The 18,586-nt window shown below is 41.5% G+C and overlaps 1 protein-coding gene across 1 annotated transcript in view; it reads right to left on the bottom strand.

The window, feature by feature from the left end:
• ADAM12 (ADAM metallopeptidase domain 12) overlaps positions 1-18,586 on the bottom strand; it is a 193,602-nt gene that overhangs the window by 129,845 nt on the left and 45,171 nt on the right. Inside the window, exon 3 of the mRNA XM_086617005.1 lies at positions 14,722-14,795. Within this exon, the coding sequence (XP_086473131.1) occupies positions 14,722-14,795 (74 nt within the window). The remainder of the gene's footprint in view (positions 1-14,721; positions 14,796-18,586) is intronic.

Here is an 18,586-nt window from a genome sequence, read left to right as displayed (position 1 = left end):
TCCGAACTGAAGATAAGGAAGGACACATCCTGCTCTCTGTTAAATCTCAGATGTTGACAGACAATTCAAAAGCTACCTGCTTAGTCTACTCAAGCACAGCGGATATTATGGTTTCAGCTGAAGTTGTGAATCAACATAAGCATGAAAAGCCAACTTAATAACTGCTACACCTCTAATTGTCTTAACAATAGGTGAGTAAATACTAGGAAAATCTACAAAATTCACCCCAGTGCAGAAAGCCTATACAAAAATCCCACAACAGCAAAAGCCCTAGAGGTGTGGTTTTGGTAAATGACATGATCTTCCACAGCCCCTCTGTTCTTCAAGTGATTTTCACCCTTCTTGAACATTGTAAAAAAAATTGTATAAAGAAGCACAGAAGAACGTTGGAGATGAGAAAAGCTGCCAAGTTATGATTAAATATGTATGGTAATGCCAGTGCTTCTTGTGGAAGTACACAAGAAAAGCAGGTGGCTATTAAGCCAAGTAATACAAGACAAGGCATCAACCTCTCTGCAGAGTTCTAGTATCATAAGGACAGTTTCCAGGGAGAAAGCTAATATTACTGTAATACTTACTTTTTACAGTAAAATATATATGCTTTTGCAGAACAGGATTCACTTCTGAAGCTGTACCAACAAGTAAATTATTCATAACAGAAGAGATAAAAGACAGAATATTTCACAGAGTAAAATATTTAGCCCCCGCTAGCCCTGAGAGCGTGATCATACTCATACTAACTGGGCATACTGGGAATCGAAATGAACCTAAATTAAGTGGTACAAACTATGCATATAAAACACATAAAGTTGATAAAAAAAGAGAGCTCTCCTGTACCCACGTTTCATCTTTCATGTTGAACTAGTTCAAATAGAATTAAGCAAAGACGCAATTAATCATGCTCTTACATTGTGCTACTTATCAATATGTGAGTGTAAAGCTTCAATAAAACAGGATGCTTAAAGGGCTGCTAAATGTATCAATATTCAATTAAATAATGTTAATAAAGCCATTAAAAGAGAATTAACAAGGGTTTACACAGGAAGTATCTCTGTCTGACATTAGGTGGCTCTTTAAACATTTTCTGAAGAAAAACTGTAAAAAGCTATTAAAATATTTATGCAATGCTTGTATTAATTCTATTTAACGGGCATAGCAGCAATAATATCAGCAGTTTAAAATGCCTCACTTCTCAGCACCACGTGATTATCCACCAGTTACGAGAGATAAATAAATTCCCAGTTTTAGGATTTTAATGCTTTTCATTACAAAGAAAAGATCTTCAAATCCTTCATTAAAGCTCATCGCTTTACTAAAATTGGATGCTTCCAACTATTTGTTGGGAAACTAATATCGGAGTATGCTGCAGCAGGAAGCTGGGCTGGAGCTTGCCAGCGAGGCTCTCGCCTGCTGCTCAGCACTCCAGGTAGCCCCAGAGGAAACCTGGGTCTCACCCCAAATCTTTGGTTGATGTGGACTCAGGCCTCGTAGGCAAACCCTTCATGGAGAGCTTAGGAAGCAAGGAAGATTATTTCATTCAAAGAGATTGTGCTGGTGCAGCAGTTCTGGGGTTTGTGGCTCCTCCTCTATTACCGAGTAACAAAAAGCCTCCGAGGACTTGTTAAATTAACCAATGTAATGAAGTCCAATTCTGTGTTATTTGCACAGGGACTGGAAAAGATTTCGTGTTTCCATGTACATAAACAAAACCTGGCTCAGCACACCAGGGACTTAAGAGGTTTATAAAATATAAAAGACATTCACATTAATCTGTTAAACAATTCATTCTCTACCCTGCCCTTTCCTACTAAGTGAATTCATTACTTATTAAAAATATATATATTTGCTGCTGGCCCTTCTGCTCCCAGTGACTCACTGCTGGACCCAACACTTTGGGGCTCACTGGTGGGGACGGAGTTGCTGCCCCTGGGGCACATCCAGGCGGGGGGAAGGAGAAGGCTCTGCGCTGGCAGCACAAGCACTGGGAGAAAATTGAAGATGCAGGTATATCTCTTCCTATTATTACAAGGGTTTGGGTCCATAACAATGTCAGCCTTGCCGGAGCAAGAAGGACCAAAAGTCTTTGGGACTGTGCCATTGATCTGAGCTAAATTATTAAGAGGTGTGGAAACAAAACAAACTAATTCATCCCCTGGAAAATGAAAAAATAAAGCAGTCCCTCTGATGCTGCCTAGACAACAGTGAGTATTTCTCTTTCAGGAATTGCTGAGCTAAGGGAAAATGCGTGTTTCTTGCAGAACAGCTTGGGCAAACTTAGTCAAGATAAACCCATCTTGACATTCAGGCATCTGTGACTTCTTTCAAGGAACTGTCACTTGCGATTTTGATGGATACTCCTCTAAATTTGATAAAATTCCACATTTTTTTCCTGAAATAACAGCACTTCTTATTTAAAAAGATTAAACAGGTGTTTCTAAACAAAAACATCTTAACAAGAACTGGGGTTTTGTTGTTTTTTGGGTTTTTTTCAAATAGATCATTATACCAAATCACTATACCTCTGAGTTTGAAGAAAGTCAAGTGCATGTCCTACTTGAGCATTATCCCTACAATAGTTTGGAAATACGTTAATTTGCCACAATTTACAACCGCAAAATAAAGTGCTGAAGATTTTAAAAGATAATGCAACTCCTTTATGAACAAAGATTGCACTACTCTTCGACCCAAATGCAAGTAAAAGTGGAAGATAGTAGCTACTTGCTTTTGATTGCTTTATTTTCAGAAGACACTAATAGCTACTCACTTCTTTAACGAAACCAAAGAAATCTTCCTATCGCATTCCCTCCTCTCCTCCCCAAATATTTTCATTTCAGAAGCATTTATGTTACAATCATTGCCTTTTTTATGCTACCTCAACGCTATCACCCAGCTAATAACATGACATTATCTACTTTACATTTGGGGTTTTTTTGCTCTTTATGCAGAGATGAGAGATATATTCTATCTTTCATTTCTTGCGTAGCATTCAAAATCCCTGCTGTTTCATACATTAGATTTCTATTTGTCCAACTAAAACTGCTTAAGCTATCCAATGCATCTGTGGAACGAGTTAAACTATTGTAGCTTCCACCAATCCAATCTCTAACTAGATTAGTTTCAAATCTAATCAAATTATGATACACCTAACAGGCACTAGCCGGTCCGTAATGGGAGATTTGCCCCTTTTTCCAGCCAAATGCAGTGAGTCTGAACACTCTTATTTTCATTTGGAATCCTCTGCCAAGTTATTGTACAGTCATCTTTCACCCGATGATTGGAAGAGTGTCTTTTTTTAAGCCCACATCCAGCCAGGGGACACATCTAACACAGGAAATGGTGTTGCACCGGACTTGACATGTGCTGCGAAGAAACAAATGTGTACGTTGAATTTATGAGTCACCCCAATACATTTATTAAGCATTAAGTTGTGCTTTTACAACTGGTCTTCATCAAAGATATTTCATCCGTTAGTCAAAGCGTCATCTTTTCTAATGACTCATAATGAAGACTCATTCCATTTAGCTTGATTTTACTGGCTCATCAGCCTCTTGTTCTCAAGGGACTAAGCTGTTCTTTTCAGCATGTTCAACCCACATATAAGTGGCCATTAACTATACTTTCTCATTATGTAAGAATCAGCTAATCAAGACTGACCAAGAAATAACTGATGTTGTGATTAAAGAAAGAGAGACATCTGCTTGGAATTATCCAGACCGCTGTTTCAAAACTGATAAGGCTTTTACTGCCTCAGTATTAAATTACAACAAGAATAAATGACTTTGGGGGGCAGCGAGGAGAATGTGGAGTCTGCTTTACCTATCACTAGGGAGGCGAAGAGATGGAGAGCACAAAGTGCAAGCAAGGACCTACGTTGAGGAGAAAACGCAGAACCTGTCTGTAAACCGCATCAATACAGGTCACAGAGGGAAGCAGACTCCTTCCTGTTATTCCCAGAATAGCAAATTCTAGGCTATATTGGAGGGATTGTATGGAATATAAAGAAAACTATTATTTCCATGGTTTTCGGAGACGTAGCAAGGGCTAAGTTGTAAAAATATCTCTACTTCCATCTCCTAATTCCCATTCAGGTTGTTTGGTTTGGTTTTTTTTTTCCCTTTTTCCACTATCCAGAATACAACTAACATTTATATCTAACAAATTCTTTTCTCATGCAAATAGGCAGCCATTCCCCCGAAGTCAGAGCGGGCTGCATGTACGTATTTCTGATTAAGTTTGACTAGGGAGCTGGCTTTAACATATTTCTAAATGTCACACGCAACTTTCTTGAAGCCAAAAGTTTACTTATTTTGATCAGAGAGCAGGAGATACATATTTCCTCTCATTCTTTCTTTTTACAGAAGGACTCTAAGAAGATATGATCTTTTTACACATAAGCACTAGCAAAACACAGACACCAGAACACTGGCGAGAAAAAATATGTAACGTGATAGAGACTACACTGAAACTGAACTACTAGAGCTGTGACTGAATATAACTCTTTTTTTCCTTAAGGGAAAAAAGAGCATCAGGTAGGAAGAGGACAGTGTGCTTTTACTGGACTAAACAACACCGAGAAAGTGCAAATATGTGGGTCAGATGAAGGAACAGGCAAGCTCCGCTCTCCTCCCGAGAGGACTCGGGAAGCATAAATTGCCAAGAACAGCCCCATTTAGAGGGAGTATTACAGTGTACTCAAATTACCTTACTCATACAAAAAGCATAATTCTACACACAGCCAGGTACTCGATTTTTTTTCATAGCTACTTCAAAACGAACAAGTAGCAGGTAGTAAGATAAAAGCACAGAAATAAATTGGACCAATTTCTTGAAGGAATCTGTCTGGATTACTGAGGCCAGACATCAAAGAGGGGAGGAAAAAAAAAAAAAAAATTGCCCTATTGCCAAGCTTATGTTTCCATATATGTATTTCCTCCACACTCACACTCTTCATATAGACTCTGCTTTTTGAATCATCCCTTTTGGCCGATATTGCAACACTTAGCGCTCATATGCTGCTTTTCATCTTCAAAATGGGAACAAATTAATCCTCAAAGCTCTGCTCGAAGGAAATGAAATAAATAAACAGCACGAGCCCTGTTTGTGGCCGGAGGTGAGCCGACTTGGCCCGGGGCTGGCGGAGCTGGACGCGGCGCGAGCACCTCCCGGCCGCGGGCTCCTGCCCCACCGCGCTTCGCAAGCGGGTCGTTATTTCTTCGGCAGCGCTTTCTGCCATCCTCTGCAGCCCTGAGAAACTGCTCTGTCACTTGGACAGGAACTGACATTTTCTGGAAAGAGTCTCAAATTTGGCATCCAGGAAAGTATCTGCTTCGCCTCTCAATCCAGCCCTATACAGAGGATTCTTGTCCTTAAGTACCTTGTGTCTGGCTTTTTCTCGCTTTCTTTCTTATTATTTTTTTTCCTCTTCTTTTTCTATCCTTTTCTTTTCCTTTTTTTTTTTTTTAAAGAGGAAAACCTTCCATAAGTAGATGCAGAGAAACAGCTGTTGCAGCAAGCAGCTTCGCAGACATGCCTGCTGCCTGAGTCACATACTCCTCTCTCAAAAAAAATGTAAAAGAAACCGTTACATCAGTGATGTTGAATCAGATCGTGCCCAAAGAAAAATCCAGGGATCATACACTTCTGTCAACGTAGGGCATTAATTTCTTCCTTCCACTGGCCCTCCTCTTTCCCTGTATTTTATGAGACAGGAGGACTCAAATATTTTTAAAGAGGGGGTCTGTGCACACTGACCTCCTCCTCTGCACCCCTGGCAGAATAGAAAAGCTTGAAATGCTGAAGGCTGCCCCTATGTTGCCTATGGAAATTCCTGTACACCTGGAAATCACTTTCAAAGGAGAATGAAAAAGAGCAAAAGAGAGAAAATAAAGGAAAAGGGGGAAAAAAAAAAAAGAAACAAGAAAGAAGGAAAAAAAGAAAAAAAGAGAGGAAAAAAGAGAGCCAGATTAGATCAAAATTTATGTGGAAGTTCCTGCACTCAGTTCCTGACTGAGATTTTTAAAAGAAACTAAGGTATGAACTCTTCACAAGAACAGGATGACTAATTTCTTTTTAGCCCCTTAAAAATATTCCTACATTCAGTTCTTCATAAACATTTATTGCTTTAATGCTACAAGGATGTAAAACCATGTCCCAGGACCTCAAAATACAAATCACTTGGAGTGGGGCATATGAGGAAGGAAAAAAAGTCTTCTTGGACCTTCATGTACCTAAACTCCATGACCACAGCATGGCAAAGCTGTCACATCTTAGGCTTTTTTCATGACTGTGACAATATTACTAGGGTCTTGCTTTGGTGTGGTTTTATCTCATTTATGACAAAGCAGAAAAGCTTGAAAATACAAGTCTTAAATATCACAACAAAAGAGAAGGCTAGAAAGAACCTCAAATACTTGCATTTTTTTCCCAATTTGTACTGCCAAGGACGGGTATTGCCAGGACACGGGACATACTCCTCTTGCTGGTATCTCCTTTCTGATACATCTACCACCCAGCTAAAATCCTAGGAGTGCAAACTCGGGGAAGGCACGATTACCTGAACGGCCCACGCTACGAACAGGTGCCAACAACAGCAGCACTCTGAACACATAGATTGACTATCGTATTAAAATACACGTGGTTTAGGGAAACAATAAGATGTACTTCTTCCGCGCAGATGTGCAGTTTGTGCTTGGGAGGGTCAGAAAAGAAAGGTTTGAGTGGATGGTAGATCAGATGCTGAAGATTAATTTATGTTTTACATAACTTTGGACAGCTATAGACACCAATCTGCACTACAGAACTTAAAATCATAGAATCATAGGATGGTTTGGGTTAGAAGGGACCTTAAAGATCATCTAGTTCCAACTCCTCTGTCATGGGCAGGGACACCCTCCACTACACCAGGTTGCTCAAAGCCTCATCTAACCTGGCCTTGAACACTGTCAGGGATGGGGCAGCCACAACTTCCCTGGGCAACCTGGTCCAGTGCCTCACCACCCTTTTTGTAAAAAATTTCTTCTTTATATCTCATCGAAATCTCCCCTCTTTCAGTTTAAAGCCATCACCCCTCATCCTATCACTCCACATGCCCTTATCAAAAGCCCCTCTCCAGCTTTCTTGTAGCCCCTTTAGGTACTGGAAGGTGCTGGAAGGTCTCCCCGGAGCCTTCTCTTCTCCAGGCTGAACAGCCCCAACTCTCTCAGCCTGTCTGCATAGCAGAGGTGCTCCAGCCCTCGGATCATCTCCGTGGCCTCCTCTGGACTCTATCACTCAACATTCACAACAAGGAACCAATAACATTGGTGCAGAGTGTAATTTGCGAGGACAAGTGCAGGGACTCCTCCGACCACACACATGGACAAGGAAATCGACTGTTAATGCTTCTGGGAGTGATCCCCTGCAGATTACCAGGAAGGTCTGCAGCACGTACATGGCCACTTTTGGTGGAGATCAGTTGAAAACTGGGAAGCCTGTGGCTGCTTTGGGAGGTACCTGCTGTGCCCAGCACCGTGCCTGGCGGGGGGGTGGATCAGGCTCCCAAACAGGGATTATGAGAAAGACTGAATTGTTCCTTTTGAATACTTCATTTCCACATGAAACCTAAAATAATGGAGAATTCATCTGAGGAACTGAACTTCAGTGTACTAACCCTCTAAAAATAAATATGTGAAACAGTGAACACTATAAGCAAATTAAATAGCTGGCATCCTTCCCTATAGAATTTCATGAAGGCAACAGTGTTCTCCTCTCTGCAAAGCCTCCAGGAGAAGCTGAGATCCTAGAAACTGAGCGTGTGCCAGAAAAATGCCACTAGATGCAAAAAAGAGAGATGCTGGACATACTGTCCCATATCCACTCTTATTCAAAGACATTGGACTCCTAGGACCAAGCATGAAAGTGAAAATATCTAACAGAAAATTCATTAAAAGCAGGTTCAGCCTCAATTTTAACTCAAAACCTCCTTTACAGTCCTCCCTGTGTTTCTGAAGCCAGAAAACAATATCCACAAACGTTTCTGAAAAGCAGGAGAATCCTCTTGGGTTTGGCCTTGAATCTTTACACGTGTTGTGAAAAGGAGCCCAAACATGCCGGGTAGCGTTGGGGCACGTGGCAACGCAAAGCAGAATTCAGCGTTTCCCCTTCACTGCTACTGAACAAATTAAAAAAAAAAAAAAAACAATTGACCAAAACGTGTCCAAGCAGCAGATAGGAGAAAGACATGAGGAACACCCAGGAGCTTTGCAAGCAAAGCCTGGGTCCAGCTGGACGCACCCCTACTGCTCCTGCCAACCTGCAGAACGACCCGGCGCTGGCTGCGGGGCCATCGCTCCGCGGGCACGTAACTGCGCCACGTGGGCCGGCATGTGACCATCAGCAGGAGATCGCCAGGTTTCCCGAAAATCATTTTTCTCTCTCTCCTCTCCCCTAATTATTTATTTTACAGTCCCAGATGATTGCGTTTTGCCTGTGTGTTCGTTATCGTTGCGATCGAGCTGACTCCAGCCTGCCCGCGGGAGGGAGGGAGCGCACATTCCTATTGTCTTCTGCTAGCCGGCCCTCCTCCCCGACCTCGCTGCTGAGCCATGTCCAAATGAAATGCTGAAAACTTCACATTCTGCAGTACAAAGGGAGATTAAAACACAGGCCTGAAAACATAATATTCTACTGCTGCAATACATCCAGTGAGCGAAATCTAAAGCAGGCACTTCGTTATTAAATTTATTGCACCGAGTGTATTTCCCTCTCCATTATTGTGATGGATTTAACTGGAAGGTGCAGCTCTAGGGTTGCTCTGACTGACAGACACTGGACAAGCAAAACCTTGTGTTAACTTGGTTCAAAGCTGTCAGCCAATTTTTTTCTCATGCTATGTGAACAAGGTCTGTAGTTCTGCGGTACCCACAGAAGTGTTCAACCTCCCCGTATCTCAGTTTTCTCATCCAAGAAAGGGGCTCATTTCCCCAGTCCTTCACACGTGCCAGGGCTGCAGGGCAAGGACAGAGCAGCACCGGCTCTCCTGACCCCACGTTCTCCCCCAGACCTGCAGTTTGGGCTGTGAACAGGACACAGTCCTCTCTTCTCTCCAGGGAACTTGGCACAGCCCCATTGCCCCGCTGTTTTATGGAGCATTGACCGTGTCAGAGATTATGACATTCAGCCACAAGAAAGTCTCCAGAATACAAATTCCACTCTTTTTGTCCTCTGCGCTTCCAGCATATCATACCAGCATATAAATATCTTCTCTCATTGCTCCTTTCTTTCTGTGGGTTTATGTAAGGAGAGGAAAAACAGATCAAGAAAGCAGCAGTTTCTCTCCTGTTGGAGCTGAACCCTTTCACTCCAAAACACAGCTCCAAAATGACACAGCCAAAGGTAGCCCCAACCACACAACCTCGACTACCGTGGATAGTCACTCAATTATAGAGCAAATCTTGGTATCTCAATGCCCACACTAAACATGCCATCCTTACATCACAAAGCTATAGCAAATACCTGTACCCTTAGAGCCACGGATTGATACCACCATTACTGTCGCTGTGGGAGCTCAATCTTCACATTTCAGTGTGGTGTTGACCATTTGACCGATGCCATTACAGAGGGGAAAAATTGTTACTTCCATTAAAGTGAAACTTTTACTTCAATCAAAGTGAAGCCCCAACTATCAGCTCATGCTGAAACGCTGTCATACAGCTGCCAGCTCCAGCATTTGCAGATAACACTGTCAGGGGTCACAGCTTTTTGGCTAAATTACAGCACAGAATTAAAATAGCAAGTGTATTCTGAGAGGTTCCCTTTCTCTATTTGGTATTTGTTTAGATTTGTTTCCTCTATCTGTATTTCAAGCCAGCGATTCTATACAAGCATGTCAATTCATTAACAAATTTTGTCAGCTATTTTCTTTGGCGCTGGAAAAGGGTTGTTTCCCTGCTCAATTAATCCAGCTCCAACGTCACTTGCACACCAATCAGCGCTCCTATTCAGAAAGGTCAGGCAGAAAGGAAGATAGAACGACTTCTTTTCTTTTAACCAAAAAAGAATACAAAAGATTTATGAACACTAAAACCTCACCGGAACAGCTCACATTAGCACTATGCATGAAGATGCCAATGGCCTGCTTTTCAGACCAAGGGAATACTGCTGGAACCTCCTTTGTCCTGGAGCTAAGCTTTCAAAGTGACCTCCAATACCGGACCATTACATCCCAATACATCCCTGGTACGGTGTCTCCATGTAGAAAGTAGTAAACATGCAAGGGAGTCAGCCAGAGATGCTCTAAACTTCTGGAGATCTCTGGGATCCTCAGGGATTTGAAGGATATGATGGAGACTTACACCATGGCCTGGGGTGGATTTTGCCTCCTGATAAAATAAAAGAATTTTTACTGGGGAATAAAAGGCAGCAATCTAACCTCATATATTCCCTTTTTTATATTGCTTTGTTAAAGGCTGTGCTATAAACCTGACAAAAAAGAGCATAAAGTTATGGGGAAATGAATATGGGGAAACTCTGCTTCTCTAAAATACTTGAGCTTTTTCTTTCCTTTTCCACGTTCCCCTGGACACTGCCAGGGGACACAGCCACAACCTTGCCCATCGCACCCTCACTGCTCCCTCTGCGAAGCTGCTCAGTGAGGTCCCACCAGAAGGAAACTGGCCAGGACACACCGGCGATGCTGTCAATGCCGATGTCCTCAGGGCAAAGCCATCCTACCTCCACACTTGCCCTCGCATGCTCTGGACTTATCTCAGCTTTTTATCTTCATCTGCTGCAGACTCAGGTGCGTACAACAGGAGTCAGCCTTGAAAAAGCTCTCTAACATCTGTTCAAAGTTATATTTCTTTGACATTCATAATTACGACCTTTGTCAGCAAATCATTTAAGCATGAAATTAATTTTGAAAATAAGTAATTCCACTGACTTTACCTGGATTACTCATATGTTTAAAGTTAAAAGAACACTTAAGTACTTCGCTGTATACAGACCTATTTCTGACAGAGTGTAAAACGTTTCCAGTTGCAGAAAAACAGCCAGTAGTCACATCCCGTTCCACTCTCCAACTCAGATTTAATCTTACGGGGGGGGGGGGGGGGGGTTTGTTTCGTTTACACAATAGTAAGCCTACTTTCCTCCAAGACCCACATGCTGCAATCAACTTTAAAGGAATTTATATGTGCATACATTACTGTCCCTTGCACAACAGAAGTGCATCAGTATTATTGATGTAACACACACCAGTACAGTCAGCTGCTCTGAAGGGTGGTTTATTTTGCAGCTGATTGATGATTTGCTGATTCTGGAAATCTCTCCATATGACAAGTGTTTCTAAAACAGTTAAGGTACTACAGAGCTTAAGGTTCTCAAGAGTGCAATCATATTTTGCAACTAAATCATAGTAAGAAATGTACTGGCAACATAAGCTCGCTAGCAGGTTTTCTACGATTGACAGATTCACGGCAAATAATTTTGGTTTCGCAATTACAAATGTGCGATGCCTGAAAATTAATCACTGCAGTATTTAATGAATATCTACAAAAGTAATCTTAGCAGCTGGAAACCATAGAGAAGATTTTAGACCCTAAGCTGTGAAGTTAGGCACCAGTAACTCTTCCAGAACTAACTTACAACATCTTGCCCAGTACATATGAACACATCTTGCTGAGTCTAAATATCAGAAAACATCAAACTGACACTAAATATTTCCATAGATAACAGATGGTTTAACACATCAGTCCCCACTTGGGGTTGCCTAATACATCTGAATCATGTTTTGAAATGTAACTCAAGGTTTGGAAAATCTCTAAGGTTTTCAATAAATGGAGTTTAATGTCAAGACTACTCAAAGCAGCTGTTTCAACTAACCACGGAAAATCACATCGAGTTTTTTTTTGCATGACCCAATGCAGAAATTATGTAATATAGGGGTCCCATCCACCTCCACCCCCACCATTTTCCAGGGAACAACATGCTTTACATGAAACTACAGTAAAGCAACAGCACACTTATCAGAGCTTCATATGTGTTGTCACTTATTACTCAAGAAAAGTTGGTTGTGTTCTGCGCTCTACTTCTACCTAAAGCATGCTGATTTAATGGCAGCTCCAACGCTCAGCGTCAATGCTTTCAAGATATTTGGGCTGCGTGTTTCCTGCCAGCCTCGGGAAGATGGAGCAGTCTAGAGGGGACAGGGTTTGTATGCACATCTGCTGGTCCTCTCTGTAGCCTTGAAGACTCATGGGCAGGAGCCGCAGCATGGAAACATTGCTCCCTTCTCCAGGTATGTGATGACCTTCTCACACCTATGAAGTCAATAATCTACCTTAGGTTTAATCTGGGCCGCTGCCACCAGCTGTTATTCTCCATTCTCTGCTCTGCAGAAATGTTTTCTCTCATTGCTCCCTTGGACATTATTCTTCACTCCATGAACCTGCAGGACTCCCTGGAAGCAACAGCATGTCCACACTGCTTGCTTCATTGCCCCAAATGCATCACCTCTGTTGCTGCCACTTGCCCCTCCATGCCAGTGACAACACACCCAATATCAACACCATCATCACAAGCAGAAGAAACGCAACCACCGATTTCCAGACACAAGCACAGAGACCATGAGATTGTTTGCCCTGGGGAGCACAGACCAGTCCTGCAGACTGATGCAATGTATTATTTACAGAAACGGGTGACAAATAGACCTACACACACATCCATCCAGCCATCTTCTGCTTCTGGATTTGCAACTCTCAGACCACTATTCCTTTTGAAAATCCAAGTCGGTAACACTGGACACAAGGGAGAAGTGATTTTGCAAAACCACAACCAACTTTTTCCGTGGTTTGGGATCTATGAACTGCTACAAATGCCAAACCCAGGCAAGGCCAATTGCACTATTTTACACTATCTAGAAGCTCCTGCTAAGATGAGGAACCTAATGTTAACGTCATACACAACTCTTCTGGAACGCAAATCTTCTGGTGGACACCCCACCATAGAGATAGCTAAAGTAGAAAATAATCATTGATAAATACCATATTTCTTCAGGAGCAGATCTCAACATCTCCAAATGTGGTTAGTCAGACAGATGCTCATAGTTAATTTACTGTACTTTCATGTCCTACTTTTAAAAAAGGTAGAGATTGCATCTTACAATTTTTTAAATCTGACTTTATTACAGGTACAAGAGAGTTTGGTATGTTCAGCAAGGCCTGTATTAGCAGTTTTATGATCTTTTAATCGCTGACATGGAATGTAAATAGTTTCCTCAATTGCTGCATACTTTTCATTCCTGAAGGAAGGCACACCCTTTGACAAAGATTAAGAGACTATAAAGTTAAATCCCTGTTTACTAAAGGAATTAAGTCCTCCTCTAGTTACTGAAACAGAGCAACCTATGCATGGGGGATCTACATACCCTTCAAGGATAGGAAATGAACAAGAAAGGAGCATTAAAAACAATGTAGAGAAAGCTCAAGATTTGGGCCTGATGTTGAATAATAAAATGAACTGGATTTTGTCCCAGCTGGGTAACATTAGGGTTCATCCAAATGACTTGAAATAAAAAGTGTTTGGTGTTGTTTTACTGCAGAGGACTAAAGAGGTGCCCCGTCGTTTTCCATTGAAGTTGTCCATCACCAGCCCGAGGCAGCACACACCCGGCCTCCCTTGGACATTTGCTTTCACATGCACATTCCTTCCTCTTAACACATAAAGCTGCACTGCTTATGTCTATGGTTTCTCTATTACAGTGAAAAAACACCTCTGCTGCTTTTATTTCACAGCAGGGAAACCTACAGAACACATAGATCCTCGCTAATGTTTATAAAAAGTTTTCCCTAGGCTGAAAGGGATCTTTGGCTTTCCTCTAACAAGCAGCACGTAGTTGTCCTGATCTGGATTCCCACAACATGTTCTTGAGATGCTCTTAGAGGAAAAGTGATTGAACAGTTGAGAAAGTATACTAAGACTTCAATAACTGGTTCTGCTTGTCATGGACTTCCAGAGAAGTGACTTTATTTCTGTGTGGTTCTGTGCTTCTTTGTGAAAAACCCTCCTGGGTTTCTGCCTGCGGAACCACCTCTACAGCAGCCCCTGGTATCCCTCTTTGAAAGCTTATGGACATGAACGGGAGTTGTCAAGAGCACATGGAAGAAGATGCAGCATTTACAGCCCACAAATGACGGCTCAAGCTCAATGTTGGTCATGGGCCTCATGAACGGCGCACATAGCCCATCATCAGCCCTTTGCCAGCAAACCCAGGGAGGTCCTGTTCAAACCCCAGCAGGAGTTAAGCCCAAATGCTTGACTTAATCTTCCCTGAGCAGACGCCAACGGCCACTGCATGGAAGCGACCACGGTCGCAGGCAGCGTTAGGAGGGATGAGTCCTCCAAAGACCGTAGGATTTTCCATGTTACTATAAACAAAAAGGCTTACCACAGGGAAGGAGGACAAACCCGAATCAAATAAAAATAACGGCCGACAGGAAAACACGGAGAGGCAATACATCCATTTTCAGTCCCACATAAATGCAGATGCCATAGAGACTCTTGCTCTACAAGCAGCGTGCAAATACACGCACTCCAGCTGGAACAAAACTCTCTTGTTAAGGGCCTGTTCCATAAGGAACCAGTAGCAAACTTGGCCCCAGGTTACTTTTAAACCATCAATTTAAAAATTATACCCCTTCTCTGAGAACCTCCAGTACAAAGTGAACATGCAACAAGGGTACTTACTCATTCCTCTCCAGATTGATGACTAGCTGTTTACTTTCAGCTTGTATTACGAACTGCAGCCGTGCTGGGTGATTCTGAAAAAGGAAAACAGAGTCAGCTGTCACCCAGATCCCATCATCCTGCACCCCACCCTGCCAGGGAGCTGGACACATGTCTGTCGTGGCAGGATCTCACACCCACGTCTTCTAGACATGCTCAGCAGGGTGGCTCTAACAGAAATGATTTTTCCCTTACGGTTGAATATGCTAAATATTCACATGCAGAACTGCACATGTGATCTAAGATCATCATAGAAACTAAATATAAAGTACAGTTCTGCTGAACCTTTTTTTTTCCTGTATAAACAGCTCAATATTTTAATATTTATTTTAAACTTTTCATAAGGAATAATTAAGTTTAGCTAAAAAAAAAATAGAGCAATCAGAAATATGATCAACAGTGTTATCAAATATTTCCATGAGAACAATAGACAAAGTATTTGTGCATCTACAAGTATTCAAAAGAATCTTCTAAACAAGACATCAAACAGCAGAGCACACGGAAATCCCACTTGCACTCCAGCAGGGATGAGGACATCTGGATCACATTTTCATGTGATCATGACTGCGTGCAAGCACAGAATCGTAGAATGGTTTGGGTTGGAAGAGATCTTCAAGATCATCTAGTTCCAACCCCTCTGCCATGGGCAGGGACACCTTCCACTACACCAGGTTGCCCAAAGCCTCATCCAACCTGGCGTTGAACACTTCCAGGGATGGAGCAGCCACAACTCTTCTGGCCAACTTGGTCCAGTGCCTCACTGTCCTCAGAGCAAAGAATCCTTCATATTGCTATTCCCCTAATTCTAAAACAAGTTCTTTTTCATCTCAAGCATCCAAAACAAAATCCCCTGTTTTTTTGGAAGCTGTGAAAGGGCATCAGGAAGGTCTGGTGATCCATTCGCCCTTGGAGGCAGGAGGGAGTGGAGGCTCCAACACTTGTTTGCAGAAAGGGGCAGTGCACCTATACAGGGTCTTGAAGCTGCACTTCAAAGGGGAAAGCACAGTTTACGATATGCTGGTTACTCTTAATCCAAAAGACTGAACTCAACTATATTTTAAGACTGTTTACACTTATCTTACGTTTCATTAAACAAACTTACTGGATTGCGAGACAGTATTTCCTCGTTTTGAAATTCCGACAGTAGCTCAATAAATCAGTGGTTCCTCTGTACACTCAATATGCTTTTCTGAAGATTTATGTCAGCCCATTGCAGTACTGAAACACGATAAATTTGGGGGTATAGTATTTAATTGACTTATTGAGGACTGTGTGATTGCTACAGCGGTGCCTCGGCTGCGCGACTGTCAGAGCACCCTGCCCACGAAATGCAATGATTTTTAAATGATTTGGAAAATTGCAGATGTTTATTCAAAAGTGAAATTTCGAGGAGGCTATCGTAGACTAAACAAAATTGTAATTTTGTTATAATAAAAAATAGCTGACAACTCCCTGGTGCTCTCAGACATTATTAAGCACAGATTGTGACTGAGACACCATCCCTTTCTTCTAAGTGTCCTGCCTCACTGCTCGTGCAAATTCAAACGTGTTTTCCCTCTCCCCGTGCAAAACAGCAACAAAATTGAAATTCTGCATCTACGTGAACTTTGCAGAAACTAGATCCCACTAGAATGCTAAACAAATGCTTCAGACTATCCTTGGCACTCAGCAAACACATGGGAGTCATTTATTGGCATGAATATTTAGAAGCAGTGTTGATTACCACTGTAATATCAGTGCATTGGTTCCAAACCCCATAAGATACACATACTATAGAGTTTTGAGAGAGTAAAATATAATTCATTACAATATAACACAGTAAATAATTAAGATATTGCAGTAACACAAATGGATTCTTTTCAGCTAAAGGCCCTCTGTTAATATGTAAATGATAACTATGTTTATTCATGAGTTCACAGTGGTACTTATTTGACAGTCAATTGCTGTTAGTAAGTTGTAAAGTTAAAAAAGCAGCTGCAGAATGAGACAGACTGTTAAAAGACGAAACCATCTCTCAGAGGATTCCTAAAGCTGAAACTTATTATTGAGCACAATAACGTCCCCAGTTAGGATCCTGGACCGGTTTGCATGAGACCCAGGTTCAGATTCTTGCTCTACCATAGCTTTTTCTTTCAAACAAACGGCACATTTCCTGTTTGTCATCTGGGAAGAGATGAAACTATACTTTTTCTTACTCTGACTGGCAGTCATAAGCATAAATACAGTAAAAATTACACCCTGCTCAGGTGGTATGGTGATTGGAAACACATAAGAACTTAAAATTATATAGTTCTAATGTGAAAGAAAAATAAATACCATTCAGAAAGGGTGGATTCGGTTTAGGGCAGATGTTCCACTTTTTTTAATGTATACTCTTGTGAGTATACATTAAACTCAGATCTTTTACTTGACTTTTTTTGCAGCGGTGGTGGAGTCTGCCCTCAAGCATTTGCATGGATCTGCGACAAGACCTTAAAGGCTCATTTTGAATCTCATGAAGCACCGTAACACTCTTCCCCTTGCAACCAATATTTTCAAAACTGAGTTGCAAGATGAAATGGGGATTACTATAAATGCAGATATTAGATTGTTGGTTTAGATTTTCTGTTTAGAATAATCAAAGAAGCGTGCTGTGAGGGTACATACTCTTCTGCTCAGAACGTTTCAGAAAGAGCTACTTGTTATAAGCTTTTCTTAAGATCCACAAAAAATAATTTCCATGCTGATAGCACAACTTATTCCCACATTATTCCCTTTAAAATTACCAGATGTGAAAGCGGACCTTATGAGGGTAGCATTCTTTAAACCATAATAAATACTTTTCTATGGTTCTACCTTCTTTTCTCTACAGACTTAGGTTTTCTAGTTCTTTTTACTCTTAAACTACAATTTGCTGCTTTCTATTTGCCAGTGTTTTTTGTGGCATAAGAGAAGATTTCATCAATGCACACAAACTGTTCCCTGATATCCTAAGAGGCAGAACTGACTCCACGATGATTGAAGCAGTACTCTCCGTAACTTTCTTATATAGAGCATTTACTTTGAAAATCTACATCAAATTGTATCAGCAGAAAAGGAAAAGTATTTCCCCCAGTAATTTGCCCCTCGCTTGTTTGCTTGCTGAGGGATATTGGTTTGAACTGGCATTTGTGAAACTTACTCCATATTCTGAAAGAAATTTGTGAAACAATAAGGTAAGCCCAAGCCAGAATTCTCTCTTATAAAGCAGATGAAAATATGAATTCAACACTATTTGAACAACTGGAAGCTGGTGAGACAGTAGCCTACTTTGGCTGGTAGAGCTGGACTTCCAACACCATCTTCAAGTTCATCACGGACTCACATCTTGGCTGGGACACCTGCGTTTCATTGTGGGAAAGATCAAAACCCTCCAGTTGAGCCAACCTGCTGCACCTCAACTCTTTGTATTTCACTTACCCTTTCCACGTTTTTCCTCCAATTTGCCTCTGCAAAATGGACATGGCAATAGTTTTCATCCTCCTGTCTTTGTCTACTTAGCACATAAACTGATTTAAAGACATGCTGCCTGAACACAGAGGTGAGCAAATAGGCGCTTCTGGTGAAGGCATCAAGACATTACAAGAACAGTGGCTCGAAACCAGCAATTACACTTTTTTTTCCTGCAGTCGCTTGTGTTTTATCCCATCACCATGAATACCAAAACAGACTCTCAGTAGCAGATTTGGAACCTCTCATACTTTCAGGGACTACTTTCTTAAAATAATAATATGAGTCTCAAAAAAAAAATTTTTTTAAGGCCTGAAATACTAATAGCTGTCCATTTGGAGTAGATTTGTTCACCTTG

Source organism: Tauraco erythrolophus, chromosome 9 (assembly GCF_009769465.1).
Source record: "Tauraco erythrolophus isolate bTauEry1 chromosome 9, bTauEry1.pri, whole genome shotgun sequence".
Lineage (NCBI taxonomy): Eukaryota > Metazoa > Chordata > Aves > Musophagiformes > Musophagidae > Tauraco > Tauraco erythrolophus.
The sequence above is the reverse complement of the archived record's forward strand: the minus strand, read 5'-3'. Positions and strand labels throughout refer to the sequence as shown.